This window comes from Anarhichas minor, unplaced genomic scaffold (genome assembly GCF_050575085.1).
Source record: "Anarhichas minor isolate MPS153535 unplaced genomic scaffold, ASM5057508v1 ptg000040l, whole genome shotgun sequence".
In the NCBI taxonomy this organism is placed as follows: Eukaryota; Metazoa; Chordata; class Actinopteri; order Perciformes; family Anarhichadidae; genus Anarhichas; species Anarhichas minor.
The window spans coordinates 1,523,187-1,542,727 of NW_027466486.1; the positions used below are offsets into that span (position 1 = coordinate 1,523,187).

At 41.6% G+C, this 19,541-nt stretch overlaps 3 protein-coding genes across 4 annotated transcripts; 2 read left to right on the forward strand and 1 right to left on the reverse strand.

The window, feature by feature from the left end:
* Positions 1–72: 72 nt before the first annotated feature.
* akap12a (A kinase (PRKA) anchor protein 12a) lies at positions 73–9,470 on the reverse strand. Its single transcript, XM_076108028.1, has 4 exons — positions 8,977–9,470; positions 6,993–7,092; positions 1,960–6,842; positions 73–1,923 (listed from the first exon to the last, which is right to left on the reverse strand). Exons 1-4 carry the CDS (start codon positions 9,082–9,084, stop codon positions 73–75), a joined length of 6,942 nt encoding a protein of 2,313 aa, XP_075964143.1. The 5' UTR covers positions 9,085–9,470.
* A 4,512-nt stretch (positions 9,471–13,982) lies between these two features.
* Positions 13,983–15,608, forward strand: LOC142968680 (syntaxin-11-like). The gene has a single exon (XM_076108660.1). It carries the CDS (start codon positions 14,644–14,646, stop codon positions 15,502–15,504), a length of 861 nt encoding a protein of 286 aa, XP_075964775.1. The 5' UTR covers positions 13,983–14,643; the 3' UTR covers positions 15,505–15,608.
* Positions 15,609–16,786: 1,178 nt separating this feature from the next.
* stx11a (syntaxin 11a) lies at positions 16,787–19,526 on the forward strand. 2 transcript variants are annotated; one of them, XM_076108621.1, is made up of 2 exons: positions 16,787–16,981; positions 17,946–19,526. In XM_076108621.1, exon 2 carries the CDS (start codon positions 17,951–17,953, stop codon positions 18,833–18,835), a length of 885 nt encoding a protein of 294 aa, XP_075964736.1. In that variant the 5' UTR covers positions 16,787–16,981; positions 17,946–17,950; the 3' UTR covers positions 18,836–19,526. The 2 variants fall into 2 exon arrangements, with proteins under 2 accessions (XP_075964736.1, XP_075964735.1); XM_076108620.1 differs by having other exon boundaries at positions 16,790–16,981; positions 17,909–19,526.
* Positions 19,527–19,541: the final 15 nt, after the last annotated feature.

A 19,541-nucleotide genomic window follows, 5' to 3' on the forward strand; every position in this document is an offset into this window, starting at 1 on the left:
AAAATTACACCAAAACAAGAGTAAAGTGATCGGCTTACCGGTTAGTGACACTGAAGTCGAGCAGAATTAATTTCACTCCATTGTTGTGACACTCGCAGTTTCAGTTTCAGGATGCTCGGGTGCAACAGCAAAATCTTCACCTTCGCTATCAGTTTCACATCTTTCTACTGTTTTGTGCATTTTCTGTTGACTTTCCTCTTCCTCAGTCTTGGATTTAGGAGCCATTTCAACCTCATGTTCAAGTCCTGCCTTTGCCTCTTGCTTGCTTTCTGTCTGAGGTCCAACAGATTCCTCCACCTCAAGAAGGCACGCCTCTGTTTTCTCTTGAGTGTAGATGTCTTCCTCAGCATCCAACCACACATCCTGGTCCAACTCTTTTTGTTTAGCAGGCTCTTTTGTTTCTTGCTCACACGCTTCAGAGAGTACTGGCTGACTCAGGGACTCTTCTGTTTTCTCTGTTTGCCTCACTGGTTCTTTTGTTTCTGTTGCCTGGACACTGGAGGTTACTGTCTCTGTTGATTTGATTTGTTCGTCTGGTTCCATCGCTTGGATGCTGATATCCAGCACTACAGGTTGAGTCGTAACCACGGCTCTTTCTTTTGAATCTAAGTTTGTCGCTAGTTCTGTGGTTCCTGTAGCCTGAACAGCGACCTCCATTAACTCTATTTGTTTGGCTGTCCTTACGGGTTCTACTACCACTACTGCCTGAACTCCGACCTCAGACACGTCTGTCTTTTTCACAGGTTCAGATCTCTCTGTTGTAGGTGGGGAAGCTGGTTTATTTGCTTGCCCAAACTGTATGTTGAGTTTGAATTCAATTGAAAGACTTGAAGGGGACTCCACGTTACCTATCGACGAGATGACTCCAGTGTATTCGGGGGCTACTAATCCAGTGTTAGTAGGTGTTACAATCAGAGTTTGGGTAATTTGTGTTTCTTTGTGAATCACTTGATTTAATTTGACCTCTTCTACTATGACACCTGCTTCTGATTTTTCCTCCAAATGGTCTTTTTGATCATGGATAGAAACATCTAAACATGGTGTAACATCAGGTGTGTGCAGATCCTCAGTCACTTGCTGTCCAGTTGCAGCGACGGCACTGATTTCCGTAGACGTTTCATCTTGTCTTTCATGGAAAGATGCATTACTATCAGCCATCTCTTTTTGATCCTCAACTTCATTTGATTCACTTTTAACCATCTCACTCACTTCGGTCACAGCATCTGGCTGTTCAATACCTTCTTGTCCCAAGTTGACAACCAGTGATTCAGGTGCTGTCTCTGGTAAGTTTTCCTTTACATGTTGAATGACTTCTTGAATGGTCACCTTGTTTTGCTCATTAATTAATTCCTCTACAATCTCTGGAGTTGCGGAGAGACTGTCTACCTTTTTAACATTTTCATGACAAACATCTATGACTTCTGTTTCCCCTACCTCTACCACTGTGTCCACAATTGTTTCAGCTGATTTGATATCATCATTGACCACCTGTACTTGAGTTATGTTATTATCCTCAAACTCTACTGATGGTACGTGCATCATCACAACCATACTGCCTTCCTCAGCTGTCTCAGCCTTATCGTCTTTCACTAATGCTGTGGCAGTCTCGACTTCCTCCTCAAACAGCAGCTCACTTGTGACTCTTTCTATCGAGAATTCAGTAATGGGTGATGTTTTCTCTATCAAAACATCAGGTATTGCAGTTGAGACATCTTTTATATTACATATGACTACATGCGCCACTAGGGCATGCTCAACTGCAGAAGTCAGTTGAGCAGTGCCTGAAAACGTACTTTCTGTTTCTCCCTCAACGTCGACTTGCCCTGCGCTGAGATGCACTTCATGTTTGGGTTCATTTGTAACTGCAGCGTTGTCTACACATGGTGCTGGACTTTCTTCGGTTAATACAGTCTTTTCTAGTACCTGCACATTACTTTCTTCCTCATTCACAGAGGATACACAAACTGCTGTTAATGTTAATAACTCGTCTACACCTTCAGGTATGCAATCTTCCTGCTCAACCCCAACATCTTGTGTAATACTCTCTGATTCCTGATCCTTTGCTCTCTCCAAAGAGGAACCCAGTTGTGCCACACCTTCACCCTTAAGTCCATCTGTAACTGAAGCAATGACACTGTCAATGTTTGGTTTAGGAACGTCATCTAACAATATTTGCTTCTCGAATTCCTGAGCACTACCTCCCTCAATACTTTCTATGACTGCATGCATACACATCGATGTCCCTTCATCAGGGTTTGTTTCAGTTACATGATCTTTTACATCCAATGGTAATACTTGTGGTTCTTGGGCATGTTCTGTTTTGGCAGCTTCTACTGGTAGTTTTTCTTCTGTCTCAACTTCATTTTCCTGTCTGGGTTCATCTGTAACTGTTTCCACTACTGGAATATCCCCTGATGTTACTTCCTTTTCAAGTGAGAAAAGGATTCCCGCCTTTGAATCTAATGTGGCTGCTTGCTCAGCTTGTAGTACTTCTGGTTCTTGAACATGTCCAGTTGTGGAAGAATCCACTGGCTCAAGATTGGCTTCAGTGGGAGGTATTGTTTCCTCTTTGGGTTCATCAGTAACTGTTTCTCCTTCTGGAACATCCTCTGGTATAAGCTCTTTTACAAGTGATTGAACACTGCCCTCCTCTGAATATAATGTTGGTGCTTGAACAGCCTCTACTACATCTGGTGCTTGAACAATTTTCAAAACATTCGCTGGTAGTTCTTTGTTTTCTGGCTCAATACTGACTTCAGTGAGACCCTCTGCCATCTGTTTGGGTTCATCTGTAACTGTTTCTCCTTCTGGAACATTATCTGATATTTCTTCTTTTTCAAATGATTGAACACTACCCTTCTTTGAATCTAATGTTGGTGCTTGAACAGCCTCAAATACTTCTGGTTCTTGAACATGTTCAGTTTTGGAAGCATCCACTGGCTCAAGATTGGCTTCAGTGAGAGGTATTGTTTCCTCGTTGGGTTCATCAGTAACTGTTTCTCCATCTGGAACGTTCTCTGATATCACCTCTTTTTCAAGTGATTGAACACTGCCCTCCTCTAAATCTGATGTTGGTGTTTCAACAGCCTGAAATACTTCTGGTTCTTGAACAGGTTTCATAACATTCGCTGGTAGTTCTTTGTTTTCTGGCTCAAAGCTGACGTCAGTGAGACCCTCTGCCATCTGTTTGGGTTCATCTATAACTGTTTCTCCTTTTGGAACATTATCTGATATTTCTTCTTTTTCAAATGATTGAACACTACCCTTCTTTGAATCTAATTGTGTTGCTTGAACAGCTTCTAATACTTCTGGTTCTTGAACATGTCCAGTTTTGGAAGCATCCACTGGCTCAAGATTGGCTTCAGTGAGAGGGATTGTTTCCTCATTGGTTTCATCTGTTTCTCCATCTGGAACGTTCTCTGATATCACCTCTTTTTCAAGTGATAGAACACTGCCCTCCGCTGAATCTAATGTTGGTGCTTGAACATCCTTTAATACTTCTGGTTCTTGAACAGTTTTTATAGCATTCGCTGGTAGTTCTTTGTTTTCTGGCTCAACACTGACTTCAGTGAGAATCTTTACTGACTGTTTGGGTTCATCTGTAACTGTTTCTGCTGTTGGAATGTCTTCTGATTTTACTTCCTCTTTTGGTGATTGAATGCTGCCTTCCTCTGAATCTAATGTGGAGGCTTGCTCAGCATCTGATGCGTCTGGTACTTGAACGTGTTCAGGTTTGGCAGCATCTGTTTCTAGTCCATCTTCATTTTCTGGCTCAACACTCACTTCAGTTAGCGGCACCTCTTTGAGTTCAAATGTAACTGTTTCGCCTGCTGGTATGCCCTCTGATATTATGTCCTTTTCAATTGATGGAACACTCCTCTTTTCTAAACCCAATGTGAGAGCTTGTACATCTGCTAATTCTTGCAAACGATCCACCTCTACTGGTTGTTGATCGTCATCCTCAGATCCGACCTCCTGCTCCAATGCCCCATCCTTAGTTTCATCTGCCACTGTTGCATGCAAGTCTGCTTCTTGAGAGTCTAGTTTTGGGGGCTCTGTTTCAGTTTGATGTGCCTCAACTAGAGAACCTTTATCTTGGGCAATTTCGTCCCCTTCAGCTAATTTATTTGTAGACCCAGTCGCATTAACCTCCGATAGGCATTCCACCAGATAACAGCTCTCATCAATACTTTCTAATTCGGTTATGCTGTCTTCTGGATGTCTAACATCAGCCTTTTGTACTTCATCTTCAGCGATTTCAGCCGTGTCAAACTCCTCTGTAGGAACTTCAGATAAAATCTCTGTGGAAACAGAGTCATTGACTTCAAATATGTTTTCTATTTGGATGGTGGCTGCAAGTTCATTATTTGCGTCCAGTTCTTTAACCTTTAGGCCTGTGTTAATTATAGTAGCATCTGACCTTCTGTGTAATTCCAGAATTGTTGGCTCGTCCTTTTCAAATGTTTCCACTATTTCATGTGAGACAGAAAATACTGTTCTTTCAGATCTTAACTCATATGAACAGACTGGAACTGCCTCTGGACTTATGGAGATGGTTTCAACAACCTGGTACAGAAGCGCATCCGTTTCCATAACAACATATTCTGCTGGAACTGGTGTTGTGTTGCCGGACGTTTTTGAAGACTCTAAAGATAACTGGGACACTGCAGAGATCATCTCAGTTTCATCTGACAGGGTAATATCTAAATGTTCTGGTGCAGTAATGGCCTCAGATGTGATCTCTATCAGGTCCTCTGCTATGGTGTCATCTCTAGCTGCCTCCTCTGTGACTGAAGCTGGAGTGGCCTCTTCTGGAATGTCACTGAGTTGTTGTTGACTGATTGATTCTGTAAGATCATCAGGTTTTTCATCCGTAGCAGGGGTTGTAGTTGCCTGATTCTCTAAAGCATCATTATTGCCTTGGACTTTCTTTGCTTCAGTTTGCAGATTGTCACTAGGTAGGACTGGTTCAGCCATTGGATCAAGGAGGTCCTGCTGGAGTTCAAAGTCTGCTTCTTTGGGTATATGACTTTCTACGTCTGCCTGTGTTTGTATGTGAACTTCTGTCTCAACTGTATCAAACTCAGACAGTGGAACCACAGCTGGTGTGTCAGAGTCTTCGTCGCCCGAAGCTGCTTCCCTATCAGCCTCATCTGAAGATACTTGGTCCTGCTTTTCGGCAGACTTTCTCTTTTTTAGTCCTGGAAGGAGCTTCTTTATTGAAAACGAGGACTCATCTTGAGTTACTTCACTATCAGATTGTACATTGTCTTTGCTTTCTTCGTCATCCTTGGCTTTCCTTTTAGGGGTGACAAGTCTTTTCAGTGATTGCCATGTTGACACTCCATCACCCTCTGAAGGGCTTCCTGCTTGTTTGGGTGAATAGGCTAACATTTCATCAACCTCATTTCCTAGGGCTGATTCTGCACTATGTTTAGATCCACCGTCTTGCTTGTTCATATCATTATCAATTTGAGGTGTTTCATCCTCAGAGTCTGACATTTTTCGGATTCTTCTCCTTCCTGATCTACACAAAACAGATTCCCATGAAACAGATGAGTCTTTTCGTTTTTTGCCTTCTTCTGTGCTGTGATCTGATATTTGCCCTCCTTCGCTTGGTTTTGGTTCTCCTACTGAACCTGGGATTTGTGTCTCTTCACTACTTAAGGAGGATTTTTTCATGCGCTTTTTCGGAGTCACAAGTTTTTTGAAGGAAGCCCATGCACCATCCTCCTCCCCTGCTGTCTCTATAGGGGGTTGTGCACAGCCTTCTTCTTTCTGATTCTCAGCTTTCTCAGTAGATGATAGGAGCTGATCTGAAACATGTTCTCCAGAGTCTGACAATTTTGCATCACTTGATTTCCGGCTTCTTTGCTTTTTGGATAGTTTCTTTAAACTAGATCCTGACAACAGCCTTCTCAGAGGACTTGCTTGAACTTTGTCCTTCTCTTGAGAACTCAGAACTTCAGGCTCAGTGACAATAATCATTGATGGGTATGCATCCATCATCTGAGCTGCAGACCAGATATCCCCTTTTAGTTTATTTTTCTCATGTTCTGTCTCAACTGCAGCTGCCTCAACACCTAGACTAATGTCCTCTTTATCCTGATGTTGGTCTTGTGCAGTTTGTTCTGGCTTCTCTACGACTTCCTTTTTGTTTATATTGTCAGTGGTCTCATCTTCTGCAGGTTTCTTTTTCTTCCGTAGTCCAGAAAAGATTCCAGTCGCAAAAAATCTTTTAATTGGAGATACGACAACTTCTTCTTCAGGACTAGATGGCGATGTGGAACGTGGCTCTTCTTCAGTTGTGGTCTCCTGGTTTACATCTTCTCCTAGAGGTGAAGTCATCGCTGCATCTGCATAATCAGATTCAACCTCTACTTTGGTTTCTGTTGCCTTCTCCTCTAGATTTTCAAGAACATCATCCGATGTAACGTCTGTCAGGGTTGGACATGTTGTTGAATCATTATCGTATGTCTCCTGTGCTATGTTCACATCAGTATTCTGTTCAGCATTCTCACTTGTGGTTTCCTTTGTGGTATCTTCAATGTCTTCTGGTGTGTTTGCTTCTTCTTTGTTAGTATCATTGGTCACATCTGTTGGGATTTCACCTGAGCCCCTCTTTACTGTCAGTTTCAAACCAATGTTACTGAAAAATCTCTTAAAACTTTCATTGATGTGATTCTGCTTTGCATTCATGTCAGTCATTTCTAGGGGTATATCTTCATTAGCATCAGCTTCATTAGGTGATTCCTTTTCATTTATTTCAACATCTTCTAATGGTGTTTCTTCTTTAAATGACGTTTCTGTTTGTGAAACATCTTCGTCTGGTGAAAGGACAGCTAAACCAGGAAATAAATGAATTATTAAATACTTGGATTGCAAGAACTGTAAAAGAATGATGACGAAGATGAAATCCAACAAGTTATGCGTCCGTTGAAATTATGCTGACATTGCCCTTCAATAAGCAGTAATAGTGTTAGAGCACCTACCCTCTGCAGCGAGCTCATCCTCACAGTGACCATTGACTTCTGCTGTAGAGCTGCCTGCTTTTCCATTGATCTCAGAGATCTGCCCTTTGTTTTTGAGAGGCTGAAACGAAACATAAAACTTAGAACGTACAATGTACCCTTGCTCTTGTATGTAAACCAGACAATCAAACAATTTCCTGTCTTTTAGAAGTCCATTTTAAACATTTCCTTGTTTTGTAATAGTCATTTCAAAATCACTGGTTTCAGTTAAAACAAAGCAAGAGAATAAAACTGTCCGTTAGACTTTGCACTTATATGAAACAAACAATTTCAATCTTTGATTAACTGGTTCCAAAGCCCTATTTAACACAGTCCAGTCCATGTTGTGTTGATGTGACGGTAGTCTTACAGTTAAACAACCCTAATTGTCCAAATCTCAAATCCTTGAGCCAGATTAGCGGGTAAAGTCTGAGCAGGGGAAAGAGAACAAGAAATGTGTTCTTTGCCTTGAGAAACACAATAATTAAGCAACTATACAACTATACAAATAGCTGTACGGTCCTACGGCACCTGCTAATTCCTGCTACGACTTTGTTGGACATTAATACACTAGATTCATTTCCAATGTGTTTTTTTTTACACGTTTTGTCACATCATGATACACACAGAAAAGTGATGAACACTCTTTGTGTGTAATATTTTTGATGAATCAGCTATAGGTCTTTTGGTGGCATACAGCGGCCTTTGAAGCCACCATTCCCTTTTTCAAACGTGATAAACATTTTTAAACATTATAATGTAGCCGAAGTAAAATGTTCTGGGTGAACCAAAAACCAGCTTATACTCTCCTATAAGTGTAGCGATAACAACAGTATACACTCTGAATTGAAACAGCACATAATATGATTATGGATGGCTGTGAGCTGATTTTCCAGTCTCGCCCATATTAGGGGCTGTGAACAGGCAGCGCTTTGTTTTCAGTCTGCCATGAAGCAGAATGATTAATTGCCTCTGAGTGGACTTTACTTCAAGAATAAAGTATTTATTCGGAAAAGAAAAAATCTGATAATAGTTCTTAATTAAACTAAAGACAACATGGCATTGGTAAAATAATGTTGCTTTAAAAAAAAAAAGTTTATACTTATTCTTAAAAACTAGAGTTATTTGACTTTATTCAAGATGAAATGATCACTTGTGACAGAGGCATACGTTAGCCACTTATTCCATCCAAACATGTAATCACCCAAGTCACAAAGGTTAAAGCATGCCATTAAATCAACACAAACTTATGATTATAGCTCATAAGACATTAATAACTATTTTCATGCACACATACAGTGCTGTCTAATTAACTTCCTGCTCTCCACGACCAAGGGATGATGTAGTACACAAATAATCAATGTTGTTTTCCGCTGAGTGCAGCAAAGGGGAAATTCCATCTCTCTCCTGGGCTTTACTCAGGTCCCGAATGAAAGGTCATTATTCCTCCACATTGTTTCCTTTCATCTAAATGCAAGCCTTTGCTGAATCAATGAAACAGTGAAAGCAGGGGTTTCAGAATCCACTAATGGCTCCTATAGAGTCTCAAACTACCAAAGCAATGGGACAGATCCCGAGCTCTGACAAAAACAGACAAGGAGGACACTCAACAACTTAACCAGGAAGAAAGTGGTGGTAATGACTCCATTCTGCACCATGGATAAAGTGAGCTTGATGTGTTCGATGACATTCATTAAAATGGGACAAGGACTTTTTTTCTTCTTCTTGAGGTTAATGAATGTGTTGGCAAGCAGCCCCTGCACTGTCCTTCCTGACAACAACAATAAATTCCAGCCTCAGCGTTTTTATGTAACATGACGAGGCTTTCTTTATACCACAAAATGTGCTGCTACTGGAAATGCATCGATGAGGATAAAAAAATAAATCATTATAGATAAGTTTAAAGTCTGGCATTAGTTATCTGCACTATGTCAACAATCTGGATCTGTCTGAAATAAGATGATACCTTGTCTTCGATATTCTGCTCAGTCTGAGCATCATCCACCTTTCCGCTCTCCTCCTCATCCGCTGCATCCTTCTCGCCCTCCCGTTGCGCAGACTGAGCGTCTCCCATTATCGGAACTGCAGCGCGTCACTGTCCGGAACGAGCCGCACAAGTGATGGAAATATCCCAAAATGCGCACCGGAAAAAGAAAAAAGAAATTTGCAATCCGGTAGCTCCACGAGAGACGGTCAGCTCTCAAATGCAAGCTGGATGTTGAAAAAGTATTTTATAACCAAACGCCTCCCTGCCGGATCACATGAAGCCTATGGGGCCGAGCCTGGTCCGGCCCGGCTCGGCCCGGCACGCCTCCCGCTGCATCAAAAAAGGAAGAGGAAAAAAAAAAAAAACCTGCAGAGAAAACACATCGCGTCCTCAGATGACTGGAGCGGATGTCCGAGCAACAAGCGCGGACCTGCACCGCTAAACACGTCCACCCCAGAGAGCAGATATGCATGAAGTTAGAGTCCTGTGAAATATGAAGTATGTTAAAGGTCTGTAAAGATATCTTCTTTGGAAGTGAACAGCCGCATCAGAGGTTGATGCAAACAGACTTTAAAAGAGAGGCTCGGCTGCAAAACCCTCTGTGTAGCAGTTTCTCATTTTTATTTTTGACCATTTGTTATTAAAAAAGACGCAGTGATTTTCATACATAACATGAACTGCACTGTTGCCTGACTGGGAACAATTGCATCCCCCATTTTCAGTTTATGTGATTAAAAGTCATAAACAAACTGCATACTGAAGTAATGTGAAATAGAACGTCTTGATTATTAATAAAGTTATCCATCTCATTCTCATTTTGTTTCTTTCATGCACATAATTCATATTATTCATCAGTATCTAAAACCTTTCAGGTCAATGTGCAACTTTTAGGGGGAAGTTGGAGCTTATAGTCCAAAAGGTGAGCAAGCGATTTTCTTAATGAGGACTGACATGTCAGCTCATAACAGGGACGATTGGTTGCTTATGATGCTGATGGATCTTGATCCATCAGTCCTCACCTCTTACATTAATGTGTTTATTATGTTACTGGGACATCTGTTGTCTTCAATAAGGTTGTATTTTATTCAGCGGTTGTGTTTGAGCTGTTTATAAAGGGTGCATTATCAGAAAGCGGTGCCAAAAATGTTTATATATCAAATCTGTGAACTGTTCTTTAATGTTTCTAAATAAACCAGTTGTTGTATTTTGACAATGAAAACCTTATACAGTATAATATTTGAGCCACTTCTGTAATGTTCTGTAGTATTGACAACAGGACTCTTTGCATATTAAAAAAAAAAGAAGTTTTTTACAGGTCATTTTAGGACACACGTTGGGAAATATTGAAAGTTGAAGATAATTTGTTTTCCCAAAGAACGATTGTTTGATACATGAGACATCAGGCGGCATCGTGTGTGTGATGCTTCTGCTGTTAGTCATGCTGAAATGATTTTTCAGGCTTCTCAAACAACTCTCTTGGCATCACATGCGGTTGTTCAGTGGTTCTTGAAAAGTCCCCCGATTCCAATATTATAAACATGTACTTTTATGAGTTGGAATATTTATTGTTAAATTCGATATCGAAATGTCAGGCTTATTATAGACCTTTATTCTTTCAGTGTCGAAAAGTGATTGAATTGAGACACAATGTATTATTGAATCAACGTGTTCATTTTGTAGATGGAGATGGTTGACAGTTTAAAGCAGTAGTGAAGAGAGGCTGTACACGTCAGTGCATTTCTTCATAGGTTTTCAGTGGTGTTGAGATGTGACTGTAAAGGCTGCAGCATATTAATCACTAACTCATCGTCATGTTTTTCTTTTCATTTGTCACCCTGAGTATTTGTCCCTTTGAGTGCCCCAATTTCATTTTGTCAAACATAATTTGGTTGCAGAGAAAAATAAGTTCATAAACCATTTAAAATCTCTTTCTGGTGTTATTTTGAGTTTTGGTTTCCAGACAGCTTTAGAGCAAAGACAAAGACGCGAAGGCCATAGATAGAGCTGCGCCAACTCACTTCAGGTTTTGCTCAGTTAACTGTCAGAACGGTTAAACGTCACAGTCCTTCTGTGCTGCAGTATACCAGCAGTGGCTTCTTTGACAGGTCAACCTGAAAACACCACGTGTCGCCTCAGTTGAACAACGCGAGAGCTTCAGAAGTATCAGAGGAGAAAACATCCCTGAACTCATGACAGACATTCATGTTAATTGGGTCAGGTGCTCTGAGACACTGCATGCTTTCATGTGAATCTCAGTCTGAAGCCAATAAGTTGAATCAATTAGAGTCACAACATTGTTTAACTGGAAACAGCTGATGTTTTCTTCACTGATTGCAGTAACCTGACAGCCTAACTCCGGAGGCCTGATGCCATATCATTTCATTTGTGCCGGGTGATTTCAGGATATCAAATGTATGTGTACGGCTGAAATTCAAACTTGATGAATGAGTCTGTTTTTTTATGCTCAGCTAAAATGTCTTGTGCTGCACTTAAAGTCGGAATAGAAAACGTAAACGTCAGCAGAGGTTTGATCTTGTAGTTTTAGTTTTCTTTCTATGTTTTTGCAGTTGTTTGTGTTTGAGAACAAAATCTATTTGTTTCAACGGAAACAAAACCAAGGAAGTCTTACAAATGACGTTACGCATGCTGTGTTACAGAGATAATCATCTTAGAATAACAGACGACAGCTATGAAGACATCAATTACTTTAAATAACTCTCAAAGGGGACACCAGCGAGATAGATCGGTTGATACATATTTCCTTTTGTTTACTTAATAATCCACTTCATTTATAATTACTCCAACAATATGTTTCATTTAGCAGGTTCATAATTGGATCATCAAATGAGTGTGAGGAGGAGATATCGCTCTCTGCAGTATAACCTTCAATATATAATTCAATGTGTTTTTTTTTTTGTTTTTTTGGTGACACACTTGCTAAAGAATATATATTTTCAACTTTTGTCTCCACAGAAGCATCTGCAAAGCAATTACAGCGGCGTAGTTACACGGAGGAGGAATGTCGAAGGCAAAAATAGACTTTAGTCCTTTTGTTTAGCAGATTTACAATCCCTCAGTGAAGGAAACATTCACAATGAAGCGTTTTCATTGTTGTACCTCAATCTGGTTCTGAGCCTCTGATACGAGACACAAGTTTAGATTTCCCCTCATGACTTGTTCAGTTCCAATTCTGAAACGCACGCAGCTCCGTTTGATGATAAATAGCACGCTGCTCAAATCAGAAGCAGCTGACTGAAAATAATTTAAAAGTGAACTTGAAGCTGGTAATGTTGTTCAGGTTGTGTTGGCGCTGGAGAGAGAAGTGCTTTAAAGGAAAATCCAAAAGATGTTGAAGCTGACTGAAAGTCACGTTCTGTGACTTTCTCTCCTGGTTTAGAACAGTGGTTTGCTTGTTTCTAACATATTTTACATCAACACATATTTAGTTTTAGTTAATCATTGTCTTTGTATTAAACAAAAGGTTCAGAAATATGTAATGAATGGAAGTATCAATTCCACATATTGTTTTTAAACCTTTTGGTTTTTCAATTCACTTTCTACATGTCGGTTCATACGACGATCATTTGAATTGAACTCGCCTTTAATGGCCTTCAGACTCGTGCTGCTTTGATTTGTTACACAAACGCATGTAAATATTGTGCAAACACCACCAGAGAGTTATTTCTTAACTACCAGCCAGGTCATGAGACATTCCCTCCTGAACAGCCTTGCTTCTCAGACTTTAAGATGAACTCAAAGTTCACGAACTGCATGTCACAGAAAGTACTGTTGTACCACTGACATCTGCTGGACAAAATAAAGACTCAGTTTTAAAGTAGAAGGAGAACAATACAAGCACCGTCTGATTTAGTGGTTTTACCAAAGAACCTTAACTTTGTTCAGTGTTGTGGATTGAGAAGAAAATTACAAAAATATATCTATAAAAGTGGAAAAGTAGAAAATTGGATAAACTGAACATGCCAAGTCTTGAGCTGATTCCCACCAGAGGGGGACAAGTGAAACAGAAGGACTTTACACTGTGTTTAAAGGGCTATTTTAGCCTCATTCATGGAGTCTTTTGTTCCTTTTCGGAATCACCTTTCAGACGCTGGTGTTCATCCACAGCTGAGTGATACATCAACACCCTCTGGGAAACAAAGCCACTGTGACTCAAACTCACTGGAGGCCGGTGGAAATGACTAATCACATGCAAACCAATGCTGTGGAAATGACTTCTCACACACCTTCCTACGCATCAACTGGAAAAATAGATTTTCTTTAAATACACTTCTTTTTCTGGCTGAATGACTTGTCATCACCTGACAGTTGGTGGTTTCACAGCGGGCAGTATGAGAACGAGAACTTCAGATTACATTTCATGAAACTGAAAGGAAAGGTTGTGCTTCTGCGAGACTTCATCACTTGTTATCACGCATGAACACTTCAGTCACACCTCTTTGGAAGATAACTTATCTGAAATACTTCCTCTTTAGTTTTCTTCTGCTGTCAGTGACTTCTGTTGATCATATCTGCTTTTGTTTGCTTTTTAGAGATCTTGAGCCCAACATTAGTCTCTTTTCACAACACTTTATTGCCTTATTAGACATTTAAAAAAGCACTTAGGTGACAGATGCCCTGAGAATATAGAAAAATGTAAACACAAAATACATCAGTCATCATCTTTATGATACATATTTAAGAGGCTTGGCTTCACCTTACTGTACGTCACTGCATGTCTCCATGTGACACAACAGGAATGCAGAAAGTTTTGTTTCTGAAAACATTTCCTCTTAAACAGGTGTAGAAGAGATGATGGTGACATTTTAAAGAAAACTTTCTCTCTTAACAGTCGCCACGCTGAACGGCTTAACTATTGTTGTATATTTTGAATGATCAGCCTGAAGAGACCGCAAACTGCATCTACAGACAACAAACTCCCATAAGAGAAAGGTATGTTAATTCTCTCATTATAAGTTCACATATTCCATATTTTGACAAGTTAGCCTGAGACGGCATTTTTTAATGTTAGAAAATCTGAACTGAAAATACAGTTCAAGCAAGAAAACCTTAAAACGAGGCCTCTTTACACTGACTCTTGTGGAAAAGCGTCAATTAGATGATTGTAAAAATCAACAAACCAGACTTGTGCCACTGGTTCATGACTGCTTTGTGTTAAAATACTGAGTATCTCCACTTACTTAAAAGCAGATTACACACATTTGCTGCTTTAAAACTTGTTTGGTAAGTCCTGAAAGGAGATTAAATGTCCTGGCCGATCACGCGCAGTCATCTAAGATTGCACGATACCGAAGAAGTAGAAAATGCTCTCAGCTGCTTCACACATTGATGACGGAAGCTTTTGATTGGTATGTGCTCGACTGAGTCCGGGCCTGTTAGACGTCTTCAATCGTGCTCAGGAAACATTCAACACCAGAACAAGTACAAGCTTGCTTGTTATTTTACGTCTGTGCTTTAGTTTGTAAATCTTTTTAGTGTTTTTCTCTCCAATTTAAATGATGACCCTTCACAGTCTTAACTCCCAGCCTCGGAATCACTGCTCTAGTTTACAAACATGACGGAGAGATTCTCGAATCAACATGACTAAATCTAAATCTTTTTCTCTTGTTGTCATTTTTCCTTTCAGCCATGAGAGACAGGCTGAGTCACCTCCATCAGGTGCAGACTGACTCTGAGTGTTTCAGCACAGTGGAGCTGGACCATTTGTCAGAGCATGCGGCCGTATCGCATCCTGACCAGGACCTGGACCTGGACGGCGTCCTGCAGGAGGCCCTACAGATACGTCTGGAGATCCAGCAGATCCAGAGCGACGTCAGCGAGCTGAAAGATGTGAACTGCCGGTCCTTGAACAAGACCTCGTGCCCCCTGGCGTCAAAGCGGGACGCCAATGCAATCGGGGTGGATGTTAAACGCAGGGGAGAGGCTGTGCTGCAGCGGCTGCACATGATGAACGCTCTCAGAGGGGAACTGGAGGCCCAGCGTGGCACCTTTGACCCCGCAGCACGCGTTGCTCAAACACAGTACCAGTGTCTCAGCAACGCTCTGCGGGAGGCGATGTGCAACTACAACGACACCGAGATGAGCCACAGGGAGGCCTGCAAACGGCAGATCCGGAGGCAGATGGAGGTGATGGACAAGGAGGTCGGCGCGGAGGAGCTGGAGGAGATGATGGAGAGCGGGGAGTTGAACGTGTTCAGCGCCCAGGTGGAGGGCAAAACGGCTCACTCGGCCTTCCTGCAGATCGAGGGCCGACACGAGGAGCTGCTGGAGCTGGAGAAGAGGATCCAGGGGATCCAGGAGCTGTTTCTGGACGTGGCTGTGCTCACAGAGGAGCAGGGGTTAGCCGTCGACAACATCCAGAAAAACGTTCAAAATACCGAAGTGACCGTTCAGGATGCCGCGGTCAAGCTGGACAGAGCGATGACATCTGATAAAAACAATCCTTTCAAGCAGATGTTTTGTTGCTGCTTTCCATGTTTTAACAATTAGGTCCCTCCGGTCTGTGTGGTAAAAGCTGCACTACAAACTAAAGGAACAAGACCTTAAGACCTTAAGACATTGCTACAAATGATCTATTCCCCTCAATCTCCATTTGGTAGCTGTTCTGGAGCTTTGGTTATTGTATCATGAGAATAACTGAATAACACTGGCTCCAGCGTGAAGATAGATGCTGGTGAGTTCAGTCACAACGAGCACAGTAGATGGATCTGTTCGACAGTTCAGTGAAAGGTTTAAACACTGATATTGATGGTGTGAAGTTAGACATGTTGTGAGTTACCAACAAACAATAGAATTTACTTAGTCTCAATTAGCAAATATCAGCAAATAGCTGTATATTCTAGTAGGGAATCTAAAACATCATTCACGAAGCTACATTAGCTCAAAGCCTCCTGTTCTGGAGCTTTGCATCATGTGACAAAGATGTTTTCAACTGCTGTTTCCTAAGTGAAGAATGAATATTACATCTTTAAGCCAACATGGACATGATGTCCTTAAAGTGCTGGAAAGAAATTGGCCATGACAACTGAGGCTCCATCTGCTGATGAAGGTCATGTGACATCTGATCGAAAGCCAGTGGTGGAATATAAACTCACTCAAATACTTATCTACAAATGTGAGGTTCTTGGACTTGATTTGTGTTTCCTTTCATGCTACTTTATCCTCCACCACAATTCAGAGAGAAATATTTAGCATTTGTACTCCAGCATAACTATTTGATAACTTGTGTTACTTTGTAATTCAAGATTTTACCTGCAAAACATGATAAACTGATAAAATGTGGTGCATCGTTAAATATTAAATATAAAGTGAATGCATCCGTAGCTATAATATATAATAACACAATATATAACACTTGCAAGGGTAATGATTCAGCATTATGTGTACTTTTTAAAGATGATACATACTTAATATTGTATAAAAATGTCTGTATTTTCTCAGTCTGGTACTTTTACTTCCAGCTATGGAACTTGTGGTGAGACTATTTTGCCCACTGCTGTTTTCTGCTGCAATATCAGAATAATACGGTCTACTTCCGTTTCTCCTTTTTCATCATGGCAATAAATTGGTCGACCTCAAACAAGTCTAAAAAGTACTTAAAGATCCTTAACCCTTTGCGCGCAAATTGCCAAACGCTCAAAGTCACCTGCGCGCTTTGATATTCAATGAAGGACCATGAGAAGAGTGCGATGGTTGCCTCCTTCCTGGAGTCACACCAACAGATATGTGTGTTAAATGTGGGGGGATGAGGGCGTGACCTTCCGCGTTGGTACCTGCTGCAAGCTGTTAGTGTGTCAGTGTAATATGTGTGAGTGTGAGTGTGTGAGTGTGAGAAGATAGTTGACTCCTGGACATGTTGAAATTTAACACACAACGGAGAGAAAAAGAGGAAATGAGTGTTTCCGTGACCGCTTCTTCTGCTTCAGCGAGTTGAATCGCGTCGGACCGGCGGAGGATACCCAGCAAGGTACTTGTACTCTGTGCTGTATTGTGTCGTTGAGGTATCAGCACTACAATAATCCAAGCATAGAGGCATAACTGGCTACAGGCGTATTTCTATAACCGCTTGTTATTGTTTTCGAGTTTTCTTTGCCTCGGGATTTTAATTTTTATGACCAAATATGCTTTCAGGTTTTATTAATGTGGTCTATTTCTATTTGTAAAACCTTTTTTGTTTTTGTTTTACATCCCATTAAATAAAGTAACATTTTGTCTCGATAGGAAATAACTGAGTCTTGAGTCGACGCGGTAATAAACGGCGATGAAAGCGTTACATCTGAGGAAGTAACCACCAGTTTCCTCTTGAGTTCAAACAGATACTATCGTGTATGTCTTAAGCACTGCATCTAACATTATTATTAATAATAGTATTTGTTTTAATATAAGAGTAACATTCTCTTGATTTCATTTTCCAAGTTGTACACAAAAAAGTGTCCAGTGTCAGCAGAACAATGGAGACTATGATTGATTACGGTATAGTGTTATTATATTTCCCTTCAGCGGATTGTTAATGCTGATGCATCATTGTGAAAGCAGTATTATAATGTGTAGCTGGATGAAGATGGAGCCATGTTTTAGCTACTTTACAGTTTATTATGATGGTTCCCAAGCTGGGGTTCTGGGCCCTTCAATGGGTCAAAAAATTGAATCTGATGGGTCGTGAGATAAAGTATAGGACAGAAGTAAAAACAAAGCTCTAGACAAATTTGTATTAATCTTTGTATTAATTGTTCTTGTTTTATAGAGGGGTTATGTGCTGGAGTGTTTGTTGTTTTGTTGGGACCAGTAACTTGGGGAGTTTCCCTCTGTTTACAGTCTTTGTGCTAAGCTAACTGGCTGGTTTGTATGAAACGCACACACAAAGTGACTAAACAGATTGTCTATGTGTCTCAAGACCAGAGTTCAGTAAAGGCTCCTGACTCCTCTTGCAGGCGAGATGAGGGACCGACTGTGTGAGCTGGAGACCGTCACCTCCAAGCATTTAGGAGAGGAACGCAGGCCCGAGGAGGACCCCGACCACACCAGCGATGATGGGGAACTGGAGCAACAGGCCATCGTGTTCGAGGGAGAAGACGTGATGGACAACATCTACAAAGAGGCCCAGGCGATGAGGAAGGAGATGCAGCTGCTCAAACTGGACGTGAAGCGTCTTGGGAAGCAGAACAGCAGGTTCCTCACGTCTGTCCGGAGGATCAGCAGCATCAAACGGGACTCCAACGCACTCGGGCGGGACATCAAGGCCAGAGGGGAGGGCATTTACGCTCGGCTGGAGAAGCTGAGGAAGCTGAGCAAAGAGCTGGAGGAGGAGCACGGGCCTGCATCCGCCGTGGCTCGCATGGTGCGCTCACAGTGCGTGTCTCTGACCAGCGCCTTCCACGACGCCATATCTGAGTACAACGACGCGGAGATGGTCCAGAGGGAGAACTGCAAGACTCGCATCCACAGGCAAGCGGAGATCATGGGCAAGGAGGTGACCAGGGAGCAGATTGACGAGATGATCGAGACGGGCAAGTGGAACGTCTTCTCTGATAACCTCCTCCTGGAGGGGAGGACTGCCAGATCTGCTCTCAGTGAGATGGAGACCCGGCACAAGGAGCTGCTGGAGCTGGAGGGCCGCATCAGGGACATTCACGAGCTCTTCTCCCAGATGGCCCAGCTGGTGGAGGAGCAGGGCTGCATGCTGGATAACATAGAAGCAAACGTAGGTGCGACTCAGGACTACGTTGACAAGGCCACCGTTCAGATCAAGAAGGCCGTGAAATACCAGAAAAACAATCCGTGCAAGAAGTTCTTTTGCTGCTGCTGCCCTTGCTGCAAATGAGACGGCACCAGTGTTATTTTTATTTCTCAGTGTCACGAGAATAATCGAGATCAGATTCAAGTCAGCTTCCTGTGCAGAGATGCCCTCATAAATAGCTTTAGTTTGTGTATTTATTTAACTCAATCGAAGCCTTGCCTTCATTGTTAAGCAGCGGTAGTATCCAAATGTCACACTCTAGTCGCCTCTAGTTTGAGCTGTTCTGAAACAGGGCCCACATTTCAAACCACACAACCGTATGCAAATATACAGTGAGATATGGATGTTACATTTCCTGGTAGTTACTGAGAAGAATGTTTGCATAATTGCTGTTGAGACAACTATAATCGAATGCTTAACCCTCAGCTTTCTTCCTCAATGTTCAGCTGTAATGCTTTATGAGATATTTAAGTAGTGTACATCAATCTAAATGGACTAGTTTTCACGGCCTGAATGTACTGGAAGTAGGTCTATTTCTTATTACAGCCATTGCTTAACAAGCCTTAAGAAACTCACAGCCTCTGGTTGTGGTTAGCTGTGGAGGCAAGATAGATTTGTGTGGATTTGTGCAATGACGTGTCGGCCACCCCCATGTATGGTTATCACCGGCTTACAGGCCAGGCCTTTGGGTTTCTCAAGATGTGTTGCTTCACATGAAAGACAACTCTCTTTGTAATGCCTCCACTTTTCAGAGATTAAACTGTGTCGTCCTCAAGCCCATGCTTTTCTT

Coding starts and splice junctions, on each gene's coding strand:
- akap12a (XM_076108028.1), bottom strand. CDS start 9,084: ATGGGAGACGCTCAGTCTGCGCAACGGGAGGGCGAGAAGGATGCAGCG. Junction 7,093..8,976: donor AGCAGAATATCGAAGACAAG/GTATCATCTTAT, acceptor GTTTCGTTTCAG/CCTCTCAAAAACAAAGGGCA. Junction 1,924..1,959: donor TAACATTAACAGCAGTTTGT/GTATCCTCTGTG, acceptor AGTAATGTGCAG/GTACTAGAAAAGACTGTATT.
- LOC142968680 (XM_076108660.1), top strand. CDS start 14,644: ATGAGAGACAGGCTGAGTCACCTCCATCAGGTGCAGACTGACTCTGAG.
- stx11a (XM_076108621.1), top strand. CDS start 17,951: ATGAGGGACCGACTGTGTGAGCTGGAGACCGTCACCTCCAAGCATTTA.